Here is a 16,673-nt window from a genome sequence, read left to right as displayed (position 1 = left end):
CATTTAATGTAAATGTTGAGAAGTACTTAGCCCTTGACTGAATATTATGACATCTGACATGATAATCTTATTTCCATTTCTTGAGGAATGTTGATGAACACTATCATTTTTTATATCTGCAAATCATCCTAATAACTATACCATTGGAATCTTATGTTTATTAGTTCATGTTATCTGAATGTCTCATTCTGGAGAAAGTTTATCTATCTGGTCACTAAGAATCAATGTTGAATGTCATGGGATATTTTGTAAAATGCTTTAGTATTTTTACAGTCTACTAAGAAAGTCACCTGTTTGGGGGGGGGGAAATCATCTGACACAGGTTTTTATCAAAACTCTACTGACTAATACCTTGTGCATGCTTCTAAGGTATTACAAATAAATAATTTATAACAAAGTTTGGTCAATTGTCTGTTTTTAAAGTACTGGTTTCTAATTCCTTGAAAACAACTTTTTTTTCCATTTTGAAGCTAAGGAAAATCTTTGCCTCCTTCCAATCATTTGATGCTTTGTAAAGTTCATTTTCCTGAACTTCTCAGTAATAATGGATACCGGTTTGGAATGGAATAGAGTGCATTTCATCTGGCTCTGGAGATGTAGATTCATTCAAGATCAATAGATATTCTTTGGCTCTATTTCTATCAAGTTCTTGCTCCTTCAACTACTATCACAATTATTTGATGAAGTGCATATCCACTTGACATGCTTCCAGTCAATGCATTATGTGTGGATTGACTGAAGCAGTCCTATTAGCTATTAACAAGGAACCTACGGGAATACTCGGTCATGTGCAAGTTTAATGCTTATAGCTTTAGTGCTTTAGGGAATTTATTCTGTATAATGATTTATATACAATTCCTTGGCATACTTTATAACAGCCATTTAAGTTAAGCCATAATCTGCTAGGTCATATAGGCGAAACAGGAAACCAAAAGAACTTCCTAAAGACCATATTTCCAATTCAAATAGAGATACATTTTAACTCAGAACTTCTTCAGTTTAATCTTCTTTATTGTCCAGAGTCCATCAGTGTTCAATGAATGCTGCTGGAATATTCCATCCTTTTATCTGCGGCACATGAATCATTGTTTCTTGATGTTATAAGTAAAAGCAACATGTCTTCATTCTTTTTCCCCAATGAGCTATTATCTTTCCCACACTGAAACAGAGTCAGGAGAAGAAGACTTAGCTCTTGCAACTCAGGATGATGAAATTGACAACCTTTATGGGGGGAAAAAAGACTTTGACAAATTTTATTTCTATTTGGAAACCATTTTTGGACTTTTTATGAGAAACTAAAAGAAATGAAATGTTGATTTTAGGATTTGATAATTATAATTATATAGAATTATGGAAATAATACAAATGTTAAACTTAGAGTAAGTGTTCAGTTGTGTTTTTTTACTTATATTTGTACCAAGGAAAATCAGAAGTCACTCACTTACTATTTTTTTATCTTTCTTTCTTGCATGTTCACTTTTTTCTTTCCTGAGCTTTTTTTTCCAGATCTTTTTCCTCTTTATCTTTTAACTTTGCATTTTCAAAAATGTTTGTGTTTGTGTGTGTGTGTGTGTGTGTGTGTGTGTGTGAATGTGTGTGTACGTATCTGTATGTATGTATATTGTATATGTATGTATGTATATCACTAATAACACTATGTCATATAAATTGTAGACCAGAACTAAACATAATAAGTTCTGGGTCCACTTTTAACAAGCTAAAGCTTCTCAAAATCTGATCTGCTGTTCATTATTATCATGTAGCAAATAAGCCAATATTCATTTTAATTAATTAATTAATTAATTAATTAATTAATCTGGCAGAGGAGCATTCTGGAAGTATTAGAAATAGTTTACAGAATCATAAACCTTAAGAACATAAGAATAGATATGGTGAATCAGGATATGTTCAGTCTTATTCCAGCTTTTTGTCTCCATCAGTGACCAACTACTTAATTTAATGAGTGATCCACTCATATTGACAAAACTCTAGTGATTTCTAGTCCTGTTGATATACCCATATCAAAGTGTATAATTTATATATAATCTAATAATCATAAAGTGTGTTCACCATGAGAGTTAACAGTGATTTATCAAGGAGGTTGATTTTGTTATTATTTCAGTTGTTATTAGATGGGTTCATTTTGGTTATTTGAGCCACACTATACTTTTTCATATTATTTTAGTCATATTATTTTAAACCAAAGAATATATTGCAAAATAAACATAGAATAGGTATTCCATTCTCATAAACGATATTATAGCATATATTGCATCTTTAATTTGAATGATTAAAATAGTTTGTGACATTGCCTCATGTTTTGTTCCATTGTAGACAATGAATACAAAAGAAGAATATGAACACAGAAAAGATAAGGAAAGTTACTTATGTGCAGTTTGCTTGGATATCTACTTCAATCCTTACAAGTGCTACCCATGCCATCATATTTTCTGCGAACCTTGCCTACGTATGCTTGCCAAGGATAATCCAACTAGCACTCCATGCCCTCTCTGCCGTACTGCAATTACCCACGTTTTTTTTCAATCAGGTGAAAAGCTTTGTTAAAATACATTTCAGTAACTATTGCCTATATTTCCAATTAGTACTAATATTCCAACTATCTATCCTTCTCAAGAAAATGTCCAGTATTAATTGTATTCCAAATAACAGAATGTATACTAATAACATACAGCCAACGAAAATAGGACTAAGTTAGATGTGATGCAAGCTGATAAGTGTTTCTAAGTGTATCTGTCTCAGTGGCGTCAGTGGCAATGTCATATAGAGTTAATATGTAAAGATCTGAATGTATTTCAGTCAAAATTGTTCAACTACTAGCACATCTTTATGACAAAATCCAGAATGCATGTAGCAGGTGTATTACATTCTCCCCAATTATCATTTATATGCATAGTCTGCCCTTTTAAATATTTTTATTTTATTTATTAAATGTACATGCTGCCTATCTCACTATCAAGTGTCTATAGTCAGCTTAGTTTTTAACTAGGCTTATATGTGAGGATTTCTGAGTAGTGAGAAATGAAAAGAAAACATTTGTGCAGTTAAACTATGATGAGGCAAGCATTTCTCAGGGACCCCCTACCATTTATATAACTGGGTTGAAGTAAGTTTTAGTATGTGAATCCATTTCCAACCAAATTAGCTTAGTTTTAATATTTACTGCTTTTCTTCATTACCTCCTTGACATGCATACAGTTTGTGGTAAATTAAAATTAACCACAGATTCTCAAGTGCTATAGCCTCATAATCATTAAAGACATAGCAATATGGAGTCTTCAACTCTTTCAGTTTGAACAAATCCAGACATGCATATTATGTCTTCAGTACATAATGGTAATCTACCTTTCTCCAAGAGCTAATGAAGTTGCCACCAAAGTATTCCCCTTTAGTAGCATTAAATTGTATAGAAGTAGAATATAATCTTAAAATGCAGTATTTCAAATCGAACTATAAGCCTCTAAGGCAGTAACAGAGGAAAGGGTACATGGCAATAAATAGCAACTGAACATCTAGCTAATTATTTATTGCATTGTCCACTATACACAAAAATCATAGATTATCTTTTGGGAACTTTTATCAAGCAACATGATTTTTTTCTTATTCATATTAATTTTTTTCTGGATAAGAGGAAAAACACATTAATAACAAGTTTTAATAAAACTGACTGAATCGATAATTACATTATGATTGTGGTAGAGATAAAAGATTTCTCATTTATTGCAAAGTTAATGAAAATGAGAAGTGAGATTATTTATGTGTTTTTACATTTTGGATGACTTTGCATAATAGAAGGTCCTAGAACAAATTATATTCTGTATCTTTCTTCAAACTATATTCAGTAGAAGAAATGGGTGTCTTGTTAGTATTCCATAGGGCAAAGATGGAGACCTACTGGACTTTAGACCCAGACCAGAAGGCCTTATTCTGTCCAACTGGCTCTTCTTTTTGATCTGTATAATTTAAAAATTATCTATTGCTTTTATGTCCAACCAATATCATTTCTGCTCTGTATAGTCTTCGTATACTCTGAATTTGGTGAGAAACCCACAACTTCTCTTATAATTGCTTTAAAAATGCTTTTGAAACAGAAAATTGTTTTAAATCTCATTTGCCAGGTAGCACATTTGGCAGCTATTCAAAAAGATAAAAAAGGATATCTTAAGAGTTCACTGCATGGATCTCTAGATTGTCTCATTCATCTTGATGGATATAGTAAATGCTTTTGGAAAGTAACAGACTTATCTTCAAGAACACTCTTGTTTTCATAATGTGAAAAACAATGGAAAATTGATACCAATATTTTTATTACTAAATAAAGATAGCTAACATGTTCTATATTTTTTTCTTCCTATATATTGTAGAACTGAACAACTCCACAGAAACTTTCTTTCCAATGGAATATTCAAAATTAAAGGAAAATTTTCAAAAATCAAATTTAGCAAATTGGCCTCTCCCTAGTTGCAAGAAAGTATTCAGAGTTATTGATGGTAAGTGAATTGTTAATGATATTTTACATTAGAAATTTATTAATTTAAAAGTTAAATGTTCAAGGACATGCATGACCTAATTAGACTTTATTCTCTATGAGGATTTGTTTTTTAATGAATTTTCATCTATGCCTATTCTGAAGGTAATACCATAACCTATATAGAATTGCAACAGAGACAATACAAGTTGAGTTTTTGTTTGAATTTACACTATACATTTGCATGCTTGAGTAGGCACTCTCAGAAAATTCTAGCTGAGTTGTTTAGGCAGGAAGATATCCCATTCCAACACATGTGCCAATATCGAAAAGGGAAACTCATGAATTTTCTTATTTCCTTGAGTTGATGCAAAACCTTAAGACAGTTGTTGCCTATGTAGTAAGAATGGTAAATTGTTGAATGGATAACTATTCAAAGGCCAACAGTTGCAAATATGCAACACTGCATCATAAAGGCAGTGAGTAACAAGGTATGCTTACAGGATCTCAATAGGAAGTTAGAAGATAGTATTACTGACCTGCATTAAATCTTGTGTATAAAATTGAGTAAAAATTAAGAATTGCAAACAGAGTATAGATCAACAAATATCTGATAGCTAAATTTATTAAAAGAAGGCAGTAAAAAGCATGGTAGCCCCACTAAAATGAGAGGTAAGCTTACTGCTAGCTAGTACACCAGGTATATAATAGTTGTTCCCCAGCCAGCAAGATATTGTGATGAAATTGGGATAAGGGATAAGAGACAGATCGAGAGCTGAGATACAATACAGAAAAATAAGTACAGGTAAAAATAAGGCTCCATAAACATCGAGGAGATGAAAGGAAACTTCTAACAATGTAGAAACAAACAAATATAGGTAAAACAATGCTCTGAATGACATAGTAGTGAAGCATCACTTTAAACAAGAATATGCAGGTTGCACAACAGGCTACAAAAATAGAAGAAAATTCCAAACCAGATCATGAAATGCTAAATAATAAACACAATAAGTTAATAGAGTAAAGAGTAATTATTCATAATGCAAAAAAAAATGAATAGCCTTCTAGATTATAATGCCTTGGTAAGGCCACACTTGGAATAATGCATCCAGTTTTGGTCACAATGATGACAAAAAGATGTTGCTACTCTAGAAAGAGTACAGAGAAGAGCAACAAAGATGATTAGGGGACTGGAGGCTAAAACATAAAGAACGGTTGCTGGAATTGGGTATGTCTAGTTTAATGAATAGAAGGACTAGGGGTGACATGATAGCATATTCCAATATCTCAGGAGTTGCCGCAAAGAAGACGGAGTCAAGCTATTCTCCAAAGCACCTGAAGGCAGGACAAGAAGCAACAGTTGGAAACTAATCAAAGAGAGAAGCAACCTAGAACTAAGGAGAAATTTCCTCACAATTAGAAAAATTTATCAATGGAACAACTTGCCTCCAGAAGCTGTGTATTCTCCAATATTAGAAGATTTTAAGAAATGGACAACCATTTGTCTGAAATGGTATAGGGTTTTCTGCCTGAGCAGGGGGTTGGACTAGAAGACCTCTAAAGGTCCATTACAAATTATTATTATTATTATTATTATTATTATTATTATTATTATTATTATTATTATTATTATTATTATTATTATTATTATTTTATTATTATTATTATTATTATCATCATCATCATCATCATCATCATTATAGAGGATCTTAAAGCAGCATAAAGATTTGATGCAGAAGAACATCAAGTGACCGCTCACTTCTCCTATTACAGTTGTAGAAGTAGGCAATGATCTGTGGGTAGAGCTGTCAGTTAATTCTATAGTCTATCTCTGGGAATCACATTATTTTTTCCCCTCCTACTACCTTCTATAAAGAGTTGTCTAACTTTATTGTTGTTATTGTCAGCCATCCAGTTATGTCTGACCCTCGGCCACTCTATGGATCAGCATTCTCACGCCCCTCTGTCTCGTACTGCCTTCTTCAGCTCCACCATGGTCATCCCGTCATCCTTTATAATGTCCAGCCAGCTGGTACTAGTGGGGTTCCCTTCTCCTTTTTCCACTGATCGCTCCCAGCATGATTGACTTTTTGAGTGAATCAGCTCTCATGATGACCAAAATATGACAGCCTTTGTTTAGCAAAGTGAGTTTTGGCCTAGGTCTTCTTTGTTTGTTATTTTTGCAGTTCATTGGATGTCTAATAGTTGCTTCCAGCACCACAGTTAATAACATAATTAACATAACTTTATAGTACTAAAAAGTGTAATATAAAAGCTACAATTTTAACTGTAGCCATATTCCTAATCTGATCTGTACATCTTTGCGGTTATCAGATATCTTGGGTTTATTAGCTTAAAATGTATTATTTCTTGACTGATGACATATAAAAGCAAGTGCTAACCATGGTTTAGAACTGTTAAGTAATTTGTTGTGCAGAGGTCTCCTTGTGCTACCAAAGAGTTGCACAGACAAGGAAGGGTACTGAGAGCAGCAAGAGTCTCACAGAAACCACAAGAGTACACTGAGTTGTAAAAGCAAAAAGTAGTTTACTTTTGAGGTGGTGTAAGAACAAAAAAATGCACATTCAAAAATAAACAGTCCAAGTAGCAATCCAAAATACAAAGTCTTCTTACCGGTCCAGAGGTCAAAACACAGTTCAGGTTTACAACAGTAGTAAACCAACAGCAGAGCAAAAACAGTAATAGTAGAGATCAGTGAATTCAGAGAGAGAAAGAAGCTCCGTTACTAGCTCCCTCTTATGGCCATGAGAACACTTACACACCCATTGGCCAATTAACATCTTAAAGACATAACATCATGGTTAATATATTTTCAACCCAACATTGTAGGCTAACACCATATGCCTAACAAGAACCTTCCAGATTTTTTGTTGGTACTGTCACAATGTGAATTTGTAACTGAATATTCAAATCTAAGTCAGGTACTGGTTTAGCATTATTTGACACTCCATTCTAAAACATCCAAACTTTTTGCTAAAAGATTCAAATCCAGCCACTGTATATAAAATTGTTCCCCAGAACAGAACATTAACTAGGGCAGTCATGACTGGTGTTTTGAGACCGAAAGTAGGAAGCACTTTCTGTGTTCTATGGTACATTTATTACTTTATCTTCAGGGAAAACTAACCCAAACCTAAGTTAACTGAGGTACTCAGATTTTATTTTTATTTTATTTTATTTTAATTCCATTTATATCCCACCCTTCTCCGAAGACTCAGAGCGGCTTTACAAACTTAGCAGTAGTTTACAGCAGTAGTTTTAGAAAATCTTTGTAATAAAAAGATCTCATCCTTTTAGAAATCCTTATGAATGAATGATCATTTTGAAGCTCCAATCAAAAGTAAAAAAAATATTATATACCAACCAATGTGCTGGTAGCTGTTTATTAATAAGAGCAAGATAAGCATTAGAACAGGGGTCACCAACCTTTCTGGGTTGGCGGTCCAGGGCGCCTTTATGCGTGCAAGCATGCGCATGCACAAACAAGGCCATGTGCACATGAACAGGGCTGTGATTGAGCATGTGACGCAAACAGGGCCACAAGCACCTGCGCGATGCTTGGGTGAAGTTAGCACCCTTACGATGTCGCGATGTTAGCATTAGTGGGGATGTTGTGCTAGCAGCAACGCTAGCACCAGCATGCTAGAGCGAGTGGGGGGATGCACTTGTGGTGATGCTAACGCCTGTACTACGCTCACAGCATTGCTAGCGTCCGGGCAACGCCACAATGCTAGCGTGAGGGGTGAACATGCACATGCGTGTGCCCTAGCCAGCCACTCAGACAGCCTAGTGGTCAACAGCCTACGGCCCACTATTCTAGAATGTCTACTTCAACAAATAGTATAATAATAATCCTAACTTTTTACACTTTTACACTTTCCTCATTCAGATTCAATATTTTTAATTGTTTGGGGAATCTTTCCAGCTTCTAAACACCTTTATGAAAATTGGAAGAAAAATTAAATAAAGTTGAACTTGTGCCAAATAGTTTAGAGGTCTTTGGCTACCTTTTTTCGTAGCCAATTGAAAGTGATACGTACTACAGTATGTTTTCTTTAATACATTCAACTTGCTGCCTGTGATCCCCTTCTGTGTTCAACACTTATTTTCCTCCTTATTAAACATTTCCTAAATATAAATTATATGTATTTGAATTTAAATCCATCCTTCAAACTACTGCCAATTCTTTCTGAACAATATTACACATTTTAGCAGCGCCAGTACGAATCTCCAGGATTAATGAAAATTAGTGTTCATCAAAAAGCAAAATCTTCAAAGAGTATCTCTAATGCTGTATACTTATTGGGAAATTACTTGGCATCTATTCTTTCTAAATTGTATCTTTTACAACTGATAAAATATTTATAGTGTCTCTAAAGTCTTTTAGGTCATTCCTCCCAGAGGCTCTGTAGATTATATTTTAAACATAATGGATTATAATTCTTTTCTCATCTTTCTAGACTTTCAAAACATTCAGAGTACATAAGTTTTATTGCTACACATTGTAATTTTTTTCCCTAATAACCTATATTCTCATTATTAGATTTCTTTTACTTTTCTAGGTAGTAGCTATTTCTTAAAATCAGTGTTGAAAAAAATCATCTCTGGTACAAAATTAGCATTATTTTCCAATATAAACTGATGTCTCAATATAAATTGACAGCAAAATTTGTGAAGTAGTACCTTTTTCTGACCCAATTTATGACTGTTTTCAATTTACAGCCATGATGAGCAGGTTCCATTATGGTAATAAGTCAAGGACTACCTATAGTTAAATGTAGGGAACAAAGAAACATACTATATCTCCATGTTGATTACACATCACATTTCTGTTTTAATGTCTTTTGTAATCTAAATGTAAATACTTGAAAAATGGATATATGGATACTATACATATTGACCAAAGCACTGAAAGATACACTTATTCATCTAGTATTTGTAATATTTACCCTAATAGCTACTATTGGCAATAGTCAAAGAATTTCCCTTTTTGAGATCCATTACATTCCTAAACTGAAGTTCTTAAAGTCTATTATAATTTCCAATCTCCTGCCATACCTTCCCATGCCTGACACCAGTATGATGTTGTGGCCTGTCTCCCTTTCCTACCCATGGAAGCCCATTCCCCCACACCAGGCTCTCTAAGACCCAGGATCAGGAACTTCTCAATGTCATCCTCCGCCATCCAGAGAAGCCAGAGCCCCAAGACACTGTAGCATCACCAGCTCTCAGCATCAACAGAATACTCAGCCTTACCTCCCCATCCACTACAAAATATATACACACATTACAGCATGTTCATTACATTCCAACACGCAAGGCTCCCTTCCCACCTTCATTCACCAACAATTCCTTCCTGGCTCTTACCCAGTGGAGGCAACTGTCCATTCGCAAAATACTTAAAGACAAGGAGCTTAAAAACAGATGAAGCTAGATGGAATTTCTTCTTACTTCCTGCCTTCATGGGGCCATCTCACCATTTTTCAAAGGAAGAAAGTCAGAAATTTAGAAGAAACCAGGCAGTGTCAACGGCATCCACTAGCAGAGTCCCCAGCAAAAATGCCAACAGAAGCCCAAGAGTGTCTGGCAGAAACATTCCACAGCAATCCATATCAGCCCTTCCTTAGCATCCAGCAGCAATCCAGTCCTCAGCAACAGCATTAGTCATCTTCCCCAAAACAAGTCCTCAAAATTAGCCTCCTAAACCAAAAAGCCATTGTCCAGCCGCAACAGCATGGCACAATGCAACCAACCAAAACTGGCTCTGCAGGCACAGCTAACAAGATGTTGGGAAATTACAAATGCAACAAGTCAAACAAGGCCAGAAAAACAAATAGAACAAAACCACAAATGCTGCTGTCCTCTGGTATGCTGCTCCTTGGTATAGTCTGATCTGCTCTTGAGCCAGTCTAAAAAGCTTCCATCCAGGTAGCAATTCCTAAAATGAAAAAAAAAAATTCTCTCTCTCTCACACACACACACACACACAAACATAGAGGGATAGCCTGAATGTGGATCCTGTCTCTTGACTATCTTGTCTCCAAGATTGTACTTGACAATAAAGGTTCATTCATTCGTCCAAGTGGAATGATTCTCCTTCTCAAAAGAAGACTGCTTTTCCCAAGGTGCAGTATGACCAATGCTTGGTCAGTAAAAACAATTCAGGATGATTTACACGTAGATACTATTAATTTTAATCTCTGGCAACTAAAGAAAAAATGATTAGATAGTAAATAATGGAAAAGTCCTATGTTGGGAATCTAGAGAGTTACCAATAATAATAGAGAACAGTGGAGCAGATGCACAATTATATGGCTGCTTCCTCTATTCTTAATGCTAATATTGCATTTCATACTTATGGTACTCATCTTTTAAAAATTGATCAATTGCTTGATTAATATTTTCATCTCTATAGAACTTTCAGGTGGTATCTATTTTTTTCTTTTGTCTTCTTCTATAAAGCTTCACTCATATTAGTTATGTTCATTAACAACTGTGGCTATGTGAAACCTAAGAGGAATTTGAGTGACTGTCTTCCACGTGATTTTCTCAACATCACACCATACTCTCATCTAAATATAAATTGCTTTGCCCAATTATCATACGATAAATCTCACTTTATAAAAAATCCTTTTTAACTGAAAAATGCAGATGTTGCTGAGAATGTTCTAAAATGTTGGCTCACTTTGACAAGCAACTTAGAATAAGTAATATCCACTATATTTTCCATCACTTCACTGTGTGCTATTCTTCAGTTCTTAATAAAATGAGAATGGTATGTTGTTGTTGTCATCATTTTGTGTCATCTTCTTTAATGCCATGGATTTTTGACTATCATTTTCTTTACTGGGAGTGCATAGAGTAGAATTGTTCTTTCTTAAATGCTACAAAAATCAATGCAAGGAAATGAAAGGAGCTGAAGGAAAGAAGATGTAAGCAGACTGTTAATTGAATCTCAGTTCCAACCTTGGAGAAAAGCCTAACTCTTTCCAGTTCAGTAAAAGCAGCTCACTTTGGAATTCTTTATTCCAACATTACACATAAGCAAGTAGATTTTAGAATCTGAAAACATAATAGTCTTAATTTGAATTGAATCATTATATTACCTAACTTTAAGGTTCAGGGTAAAAGAAACCAATTTAGAAAACAAATATATTAAAATCATTATGAAAAATAAACATAAGAAAAATCTGCCATCCGAAAAAAGTTCTGCTTATTCAAGACCACATCGTGATTGTTTGAACCACAAACTATTTGGCATAGGTGGATCTAACCACTCACCAATATTCAGGTCTATCGGTTGCCCATTTAAATGTAAATCCTCTGGAGAATCCAGAATATCCTTAATGTGCTTACATGACACAGATTTAAAGCCAGAGCGTGTGTTAGAATTTTGAAGCTTTTAAAAATGTGAGCCTATAATTTATACTTCAGATTTGTGATTGTGTTTGTTTTCTTCATTTGAGGAACGCTGCATGTTCTCAGGTGAAAAAAATTGAGTTAGGCATTTATATCTTTTTCTGCCATCGGTTTTCTGTGTTTCTATATTAAGAGTTCATTTGTTAGTAAATTCAAACCATCTTGAATGAAAACATTTTAGAGGACCAAATGAAGTTTCTCAGCCAAGCAAATGGAATGACCTGTTTTCCTTCTTTTTGTGCAGAGGTGGAAAGACCACTTTCCACGTTGAATTAAGAAGGTGACAAAGAAATGGCACTGCATAATGATATTTTTATTTATGTAAGAAATGGAAAAATGGCAATTTAATAAATGCAACTAAATTAAACATGCCCTTATATAATAATAGCAATAATAATATTCACACTGATGCCAGATCATCCAATCTCAAAAGCTTTTCTGAACAGTCAATTTTTTTCAAGCTTCTGAAAAACTAGGAGAACATAGGACATACTTGCTGTGGCAAGCTACTACAGAGAATGCCTTCTTTTGAGCACCCTCCTATTTTATTTCTTGGAATGTAGACTGAGCAGGATAGTGGAAATTGGTTGGGATGTGAATTTTAAATCTTGAATTATACATGGAAGCCAATTCAGTGCCTTCAGCAGAAATATTACATTACATAATGAGGCTTCTCAGCAAGCATACGGGCTGCTGCATTTTGCATCAACTGAGTTTCCAAGTGCTCTGCATAGGCAGCTCCACATAAAGCAAATTACTGTAATCCAGCTGGAGGGAACAAGCCTGTGAGTGACCATACCCAGTGCCTCATTTTGCACTAGTGGAGCCAGATGAAGTCACTCTTGATCATGGTCTCCATCTTCGTTTTTAGCAGGAGAATTCAGAAGTACTTCCAAATTGCCAGCCTGTTCTCCATTATTACATTAAGGTGGTACAACCCCAGAGTCAACAGCCTTCTAAAGAAAAGGTCATTCTGTCTTGTATGGTTGAGTCTGAACCTGTTTCTTTGTTAATGAGACATATATAGTCACCCATCTTATGTATCATAACTCTGACAACTAGTTATGACAACTAGAACAGGGGTAGGCAACCTTGGCTCTCTTATGACTCGTGGACTTCAACTCCCAGAATTCCTGAGTCGGCTGTGCTGGCTCAGGAATTCTGGGAATTTAAGTCCATGAGTCATAAAAGAGCCAAGGTTGCCTACCCCTGAACTAGAACAAACACAAAATAAGCAATAAAATGTCCTTCCCTTCTTTGTGCATTTTCATTTCCATGTATTGTGCATATATACAAAATAGTTGTAAAGGTTATAAAACCAAATTATTTTCCAAAAGCTGTTTCATTAAATTGTTTTATATTCATCCAGCAGGTTTTCAGAGTACAGACTCCTTTACACGAAGGCATTTTCCACATGCTGCCCACAGAATGGATTATATGGACTTTGAGGACGATAGCCGAGGTTGGCGATTTGACATGGACATGGTGATAATCTACATTTATGCCATCAACTGGGTTTTGGGATTTATCGTGTTTTGTTTTCTTTGCTATTTTTTCTTTCCTTTTTAAGGATTTCTGTTCCCTATTTTGTATGTGAGTGGTGAAACAAAATATAGACAATTCTGGATTAAAGAATGCAGATGATGTACAATCTTAGGTCTCCTGTATAACAGTGATAAAGCTGCACAACAATAATTCACTTTGTTTTTTTTTTGGTTTTCTAATTTTTATTATATTTTGAAATGAAAAAAACATTTGCATATTAAACATGTTAGATTGCTTTTCCTAATACCTGTTAAGATGGCCTGGTGCTTTGAGTCTGTATTTGCAATCTGTACGTAAACGTGGGTAGCTTCATGAATGAGTATTCATATAGCAGTGAATCCTCACTGACTACCTTCAACTTCTACCTGATATGTATAAAATACATATACAAACTATCACCTCACACTTAATGGTTTCTGTAGAGATAGTTCACATATTAAATGCTTACGTTCATTTGAAATATTTTTCTCTTCAGCTTTGGAATTCAGTGTGATATTTTTTCTTTATATCCAGTACTTATTGTATATAATGGTCATGTTGAGTCTCACTTTTCCACCTCTTGAAATCAATTCATGACTTTCATGAGAGATTTTTTTGTAGTAAAATGTATTATGTACTTTAAGATATATGGGATATGACTTGGAAGAAATTTGTTAGAGAAATGTGTACAGTACCTATGGTGGTTAGTATTTCAGCAGGGACAATCGAGATGTCTTTTTATTTGTGGATGTCTGTGAAATTACTCAAAAGACTCATTGGTTTGCCTTACTGATCAACAGTGTCTATGCTAAGATATTAAATAAACAAAATCAGATTTTAAATTTTCTACCTATGTATATAGAATCAAGAATAATTGATTCTTGTACAAAGGGGAAGGAATGAAGCAGCACTTTATTCTAATTTTATCTAGTGCAGAGATGAAGACCTTTAGGTCTGTATATTTTGCTGTTTCTAATGTTTTGTGATCACCAACCCACTTTCCCCAAATGTGGGAAGATGAAGGGAAAAGAGAAGAGAGCAAAGAGATGGTCAGAAAGAGAAAGTCAGAAGCTCCTCTGATCCATGTTGAAAACGTCTGATTCCTGACTCTTACATGATTGTCCTATAAATTCTGTTTGTAAGAAACCTTGAACATCTGACATGTTAACTAGCAACCTTGACCGGGCTGTTGGAACTCTGCCTTGGATTTGGACTATTTTGCGTGCTCCTATTGAAAACTAACTCTTCAAGTAAGCTTCTGTTTTGTTACATTCTTTGTTTGATGTTTGTCTCTCGAAGTAAAATTGCTAATCTCCATAGCAATCACATTTAAGTGTGTGTGTGCATGTTTGAAATGTAAAGCAAGGTGCAAGATAACAGTCTGATTCAAAAGTTGAAACCAGAAGTTAGTGAAAATCAGTGGGTGTCTGCTTTGCCTGGTATACTCGGACTGCAATTCTGGGGGAAACCTGAGTTTAGGGTTATGGAACACATTTTCTAATAGTCATCAATTTCTTTCACTTCTGGAACAGTTTCCATCCCCCCAAAATGCTAGAGTGATACCATTTCCTTGCCTTGAGTAAAATATGGTTTAATTAATTAATGTATAATTATGCAGTGTATTTTATTTTAAAAAAATCTTTAGAAGATTAAAGCAAATTGTGGACATACTCTTAATAGTTCTGAATATCCTGAATTGGCTCTAGGAGTTGGAGATGACAAGTGTTAGCCTTGAAAGTATTAATAATTGAACATTGTACCTGCAGTTGATTATATGTACATGTTGGGATCACATTCTTGATTGCTGTTCTTCATATATAAGTAACAATTCTCTAAAATTCCTGGCCTAATTTATTTTCAAAGATACAGTGTAACCTTTCCATCTGAATAGTCATGATTTTAAGTAAATGAAGTTTTAACTATAAGTTCCCATCTCTAAAATACTTGTTTCTAGACTCCAATAAATGCAGTGACTTTCTCAAATGTCTGAATCCCGAGAGTTGGATATATACTGTAATCATAATCAGTATAAAAAGTTCTTAAATTATAATGGCAAGAATTGACTTTTGGATTCAGATGTATGTTACTAAACAATTGGGAATATTACTTTCAATTTGAGGAGAGCCAGAAATTTTAGCAGTAGAAATGGAAATAGTATTGATATATTTTTAAAACTGTGATTTTTTTTGTAAATACAATTCTGAAATATTGAGGCTTAAGTCTGTTTGTTAAGTAAACTATCATGAATATGCCGTTTGATATACTAGTGAGCCTTCTGAGACTTTAATTTTTTGAATAATTTTTATCTTGGTTGCATATTTTTATCTATAATGTTATGGTGCTCATAGTAACTTTTAAATTTTAATCCTCATTAAGAGTGTTATTGTATGTTTGGAGCAATTAAACTAAGATTTTTTTTAAAACATAGTTTTAACTTTCATTTTTATGCATAGTGAACTAAGAAGGAGGTGCTGTTCATATAAAGTAAAAAGCTTTTACTGATATGCAAGCTCTACGTGAAAAATTAAGGAGTTCAACAAATGTAATTGTAAATTTCCCATTCCATATCTGCTTTGCAGCACTAATCCAATAACATCAATACATAGCAATGATTATAGTCCAATACTCTTTAACATTTTTTTCTGTTCAACCATGTCTGATTCTCAAGAGACTGCCAATGCATCTATAAGTGTGTAGGGATGTGTGTATGTTTGTGTGTATGTCTGCTTTCATTAAGACTGTATTTGAGAGTTACAGTTCATACTGTGTCCTGGTGATGGTTGGCTACAACTTTGAGCTGCATCCAATGTTGATCTTCCATTATTAGATTATAATTATTGAACAAACATAATTTTTAAACAAGTTCTCATCACATATATACAAACTTACATGTGCATAAATGTATGGCTAATAGTGAAACAGTTGAACAGTTCATATAATAAAAAAATAATAAAATGGCATGTATGAAGTAACACAATATACACTGTTGTTTTTTCGCAATTTAGGAAATGACAATCTTTGACTCCCAAGTGGGGTTTATCATCTCAGATCTTGTATTCAGATTTACAAACAATAGAACATCATTAGCTTGGCAAGCCTCACAGTGGCAAACACTGAGAAATTATTAATTCAAGCTAAAACAGAAAGGCGATTATTCATTTTATGAAGAGAAAATAGCTTGTTGGGATACTTGCCCTCTAGCATGTGAAAACTAACTCACTAG

The 16,673-nt window shown here is 34.2% G+C and overlaps 1 protein-coding gene across 1 annotated transcript in view; it reads left to right on the top strand.

The window, feature by feature from the left end:
* RNF180 (ring finger protein 180) overlaps positions 1-16,377 on the top strand; it is a 43,578-nt gene extending 27,201 nt beyond the window's left edge. The window contains 3 exon segments of the mRNA XM_083351602.1: positions 2,335-2,548; positions 4,383-4,508; positions 13,296-16,377. Of these exon segments, the coding sequence (XP_083207728.1) occupies positions 2,335-2,548; positions 4,383-4,508; positions 13,296-13,495 (540 nt within the window). The 3' untranslated portion in view covers positions 13,496-16,377.
* The last annotated feature ends 296 nt before the right edge of the window (positions 16,378-16,673 follow it).

Source organism: Vipera ursinii (genome assembly GCF_947247035.1).
Source record: "Vipera ursinii genome assembly, chromosome: 2".
In the NCBI taxonomy this organism is placed as follows: domain Eukaryota; kingdom Metazoa; phylum Chordata; class Lepidosauria; order Squamata; family Viperidae; genus Vipera; species Vipera ursinii.
Note: the sequence above shows the minus strand (reverse complement) of the source record. Positions and strands in the feature narration are given on the sequence as shown.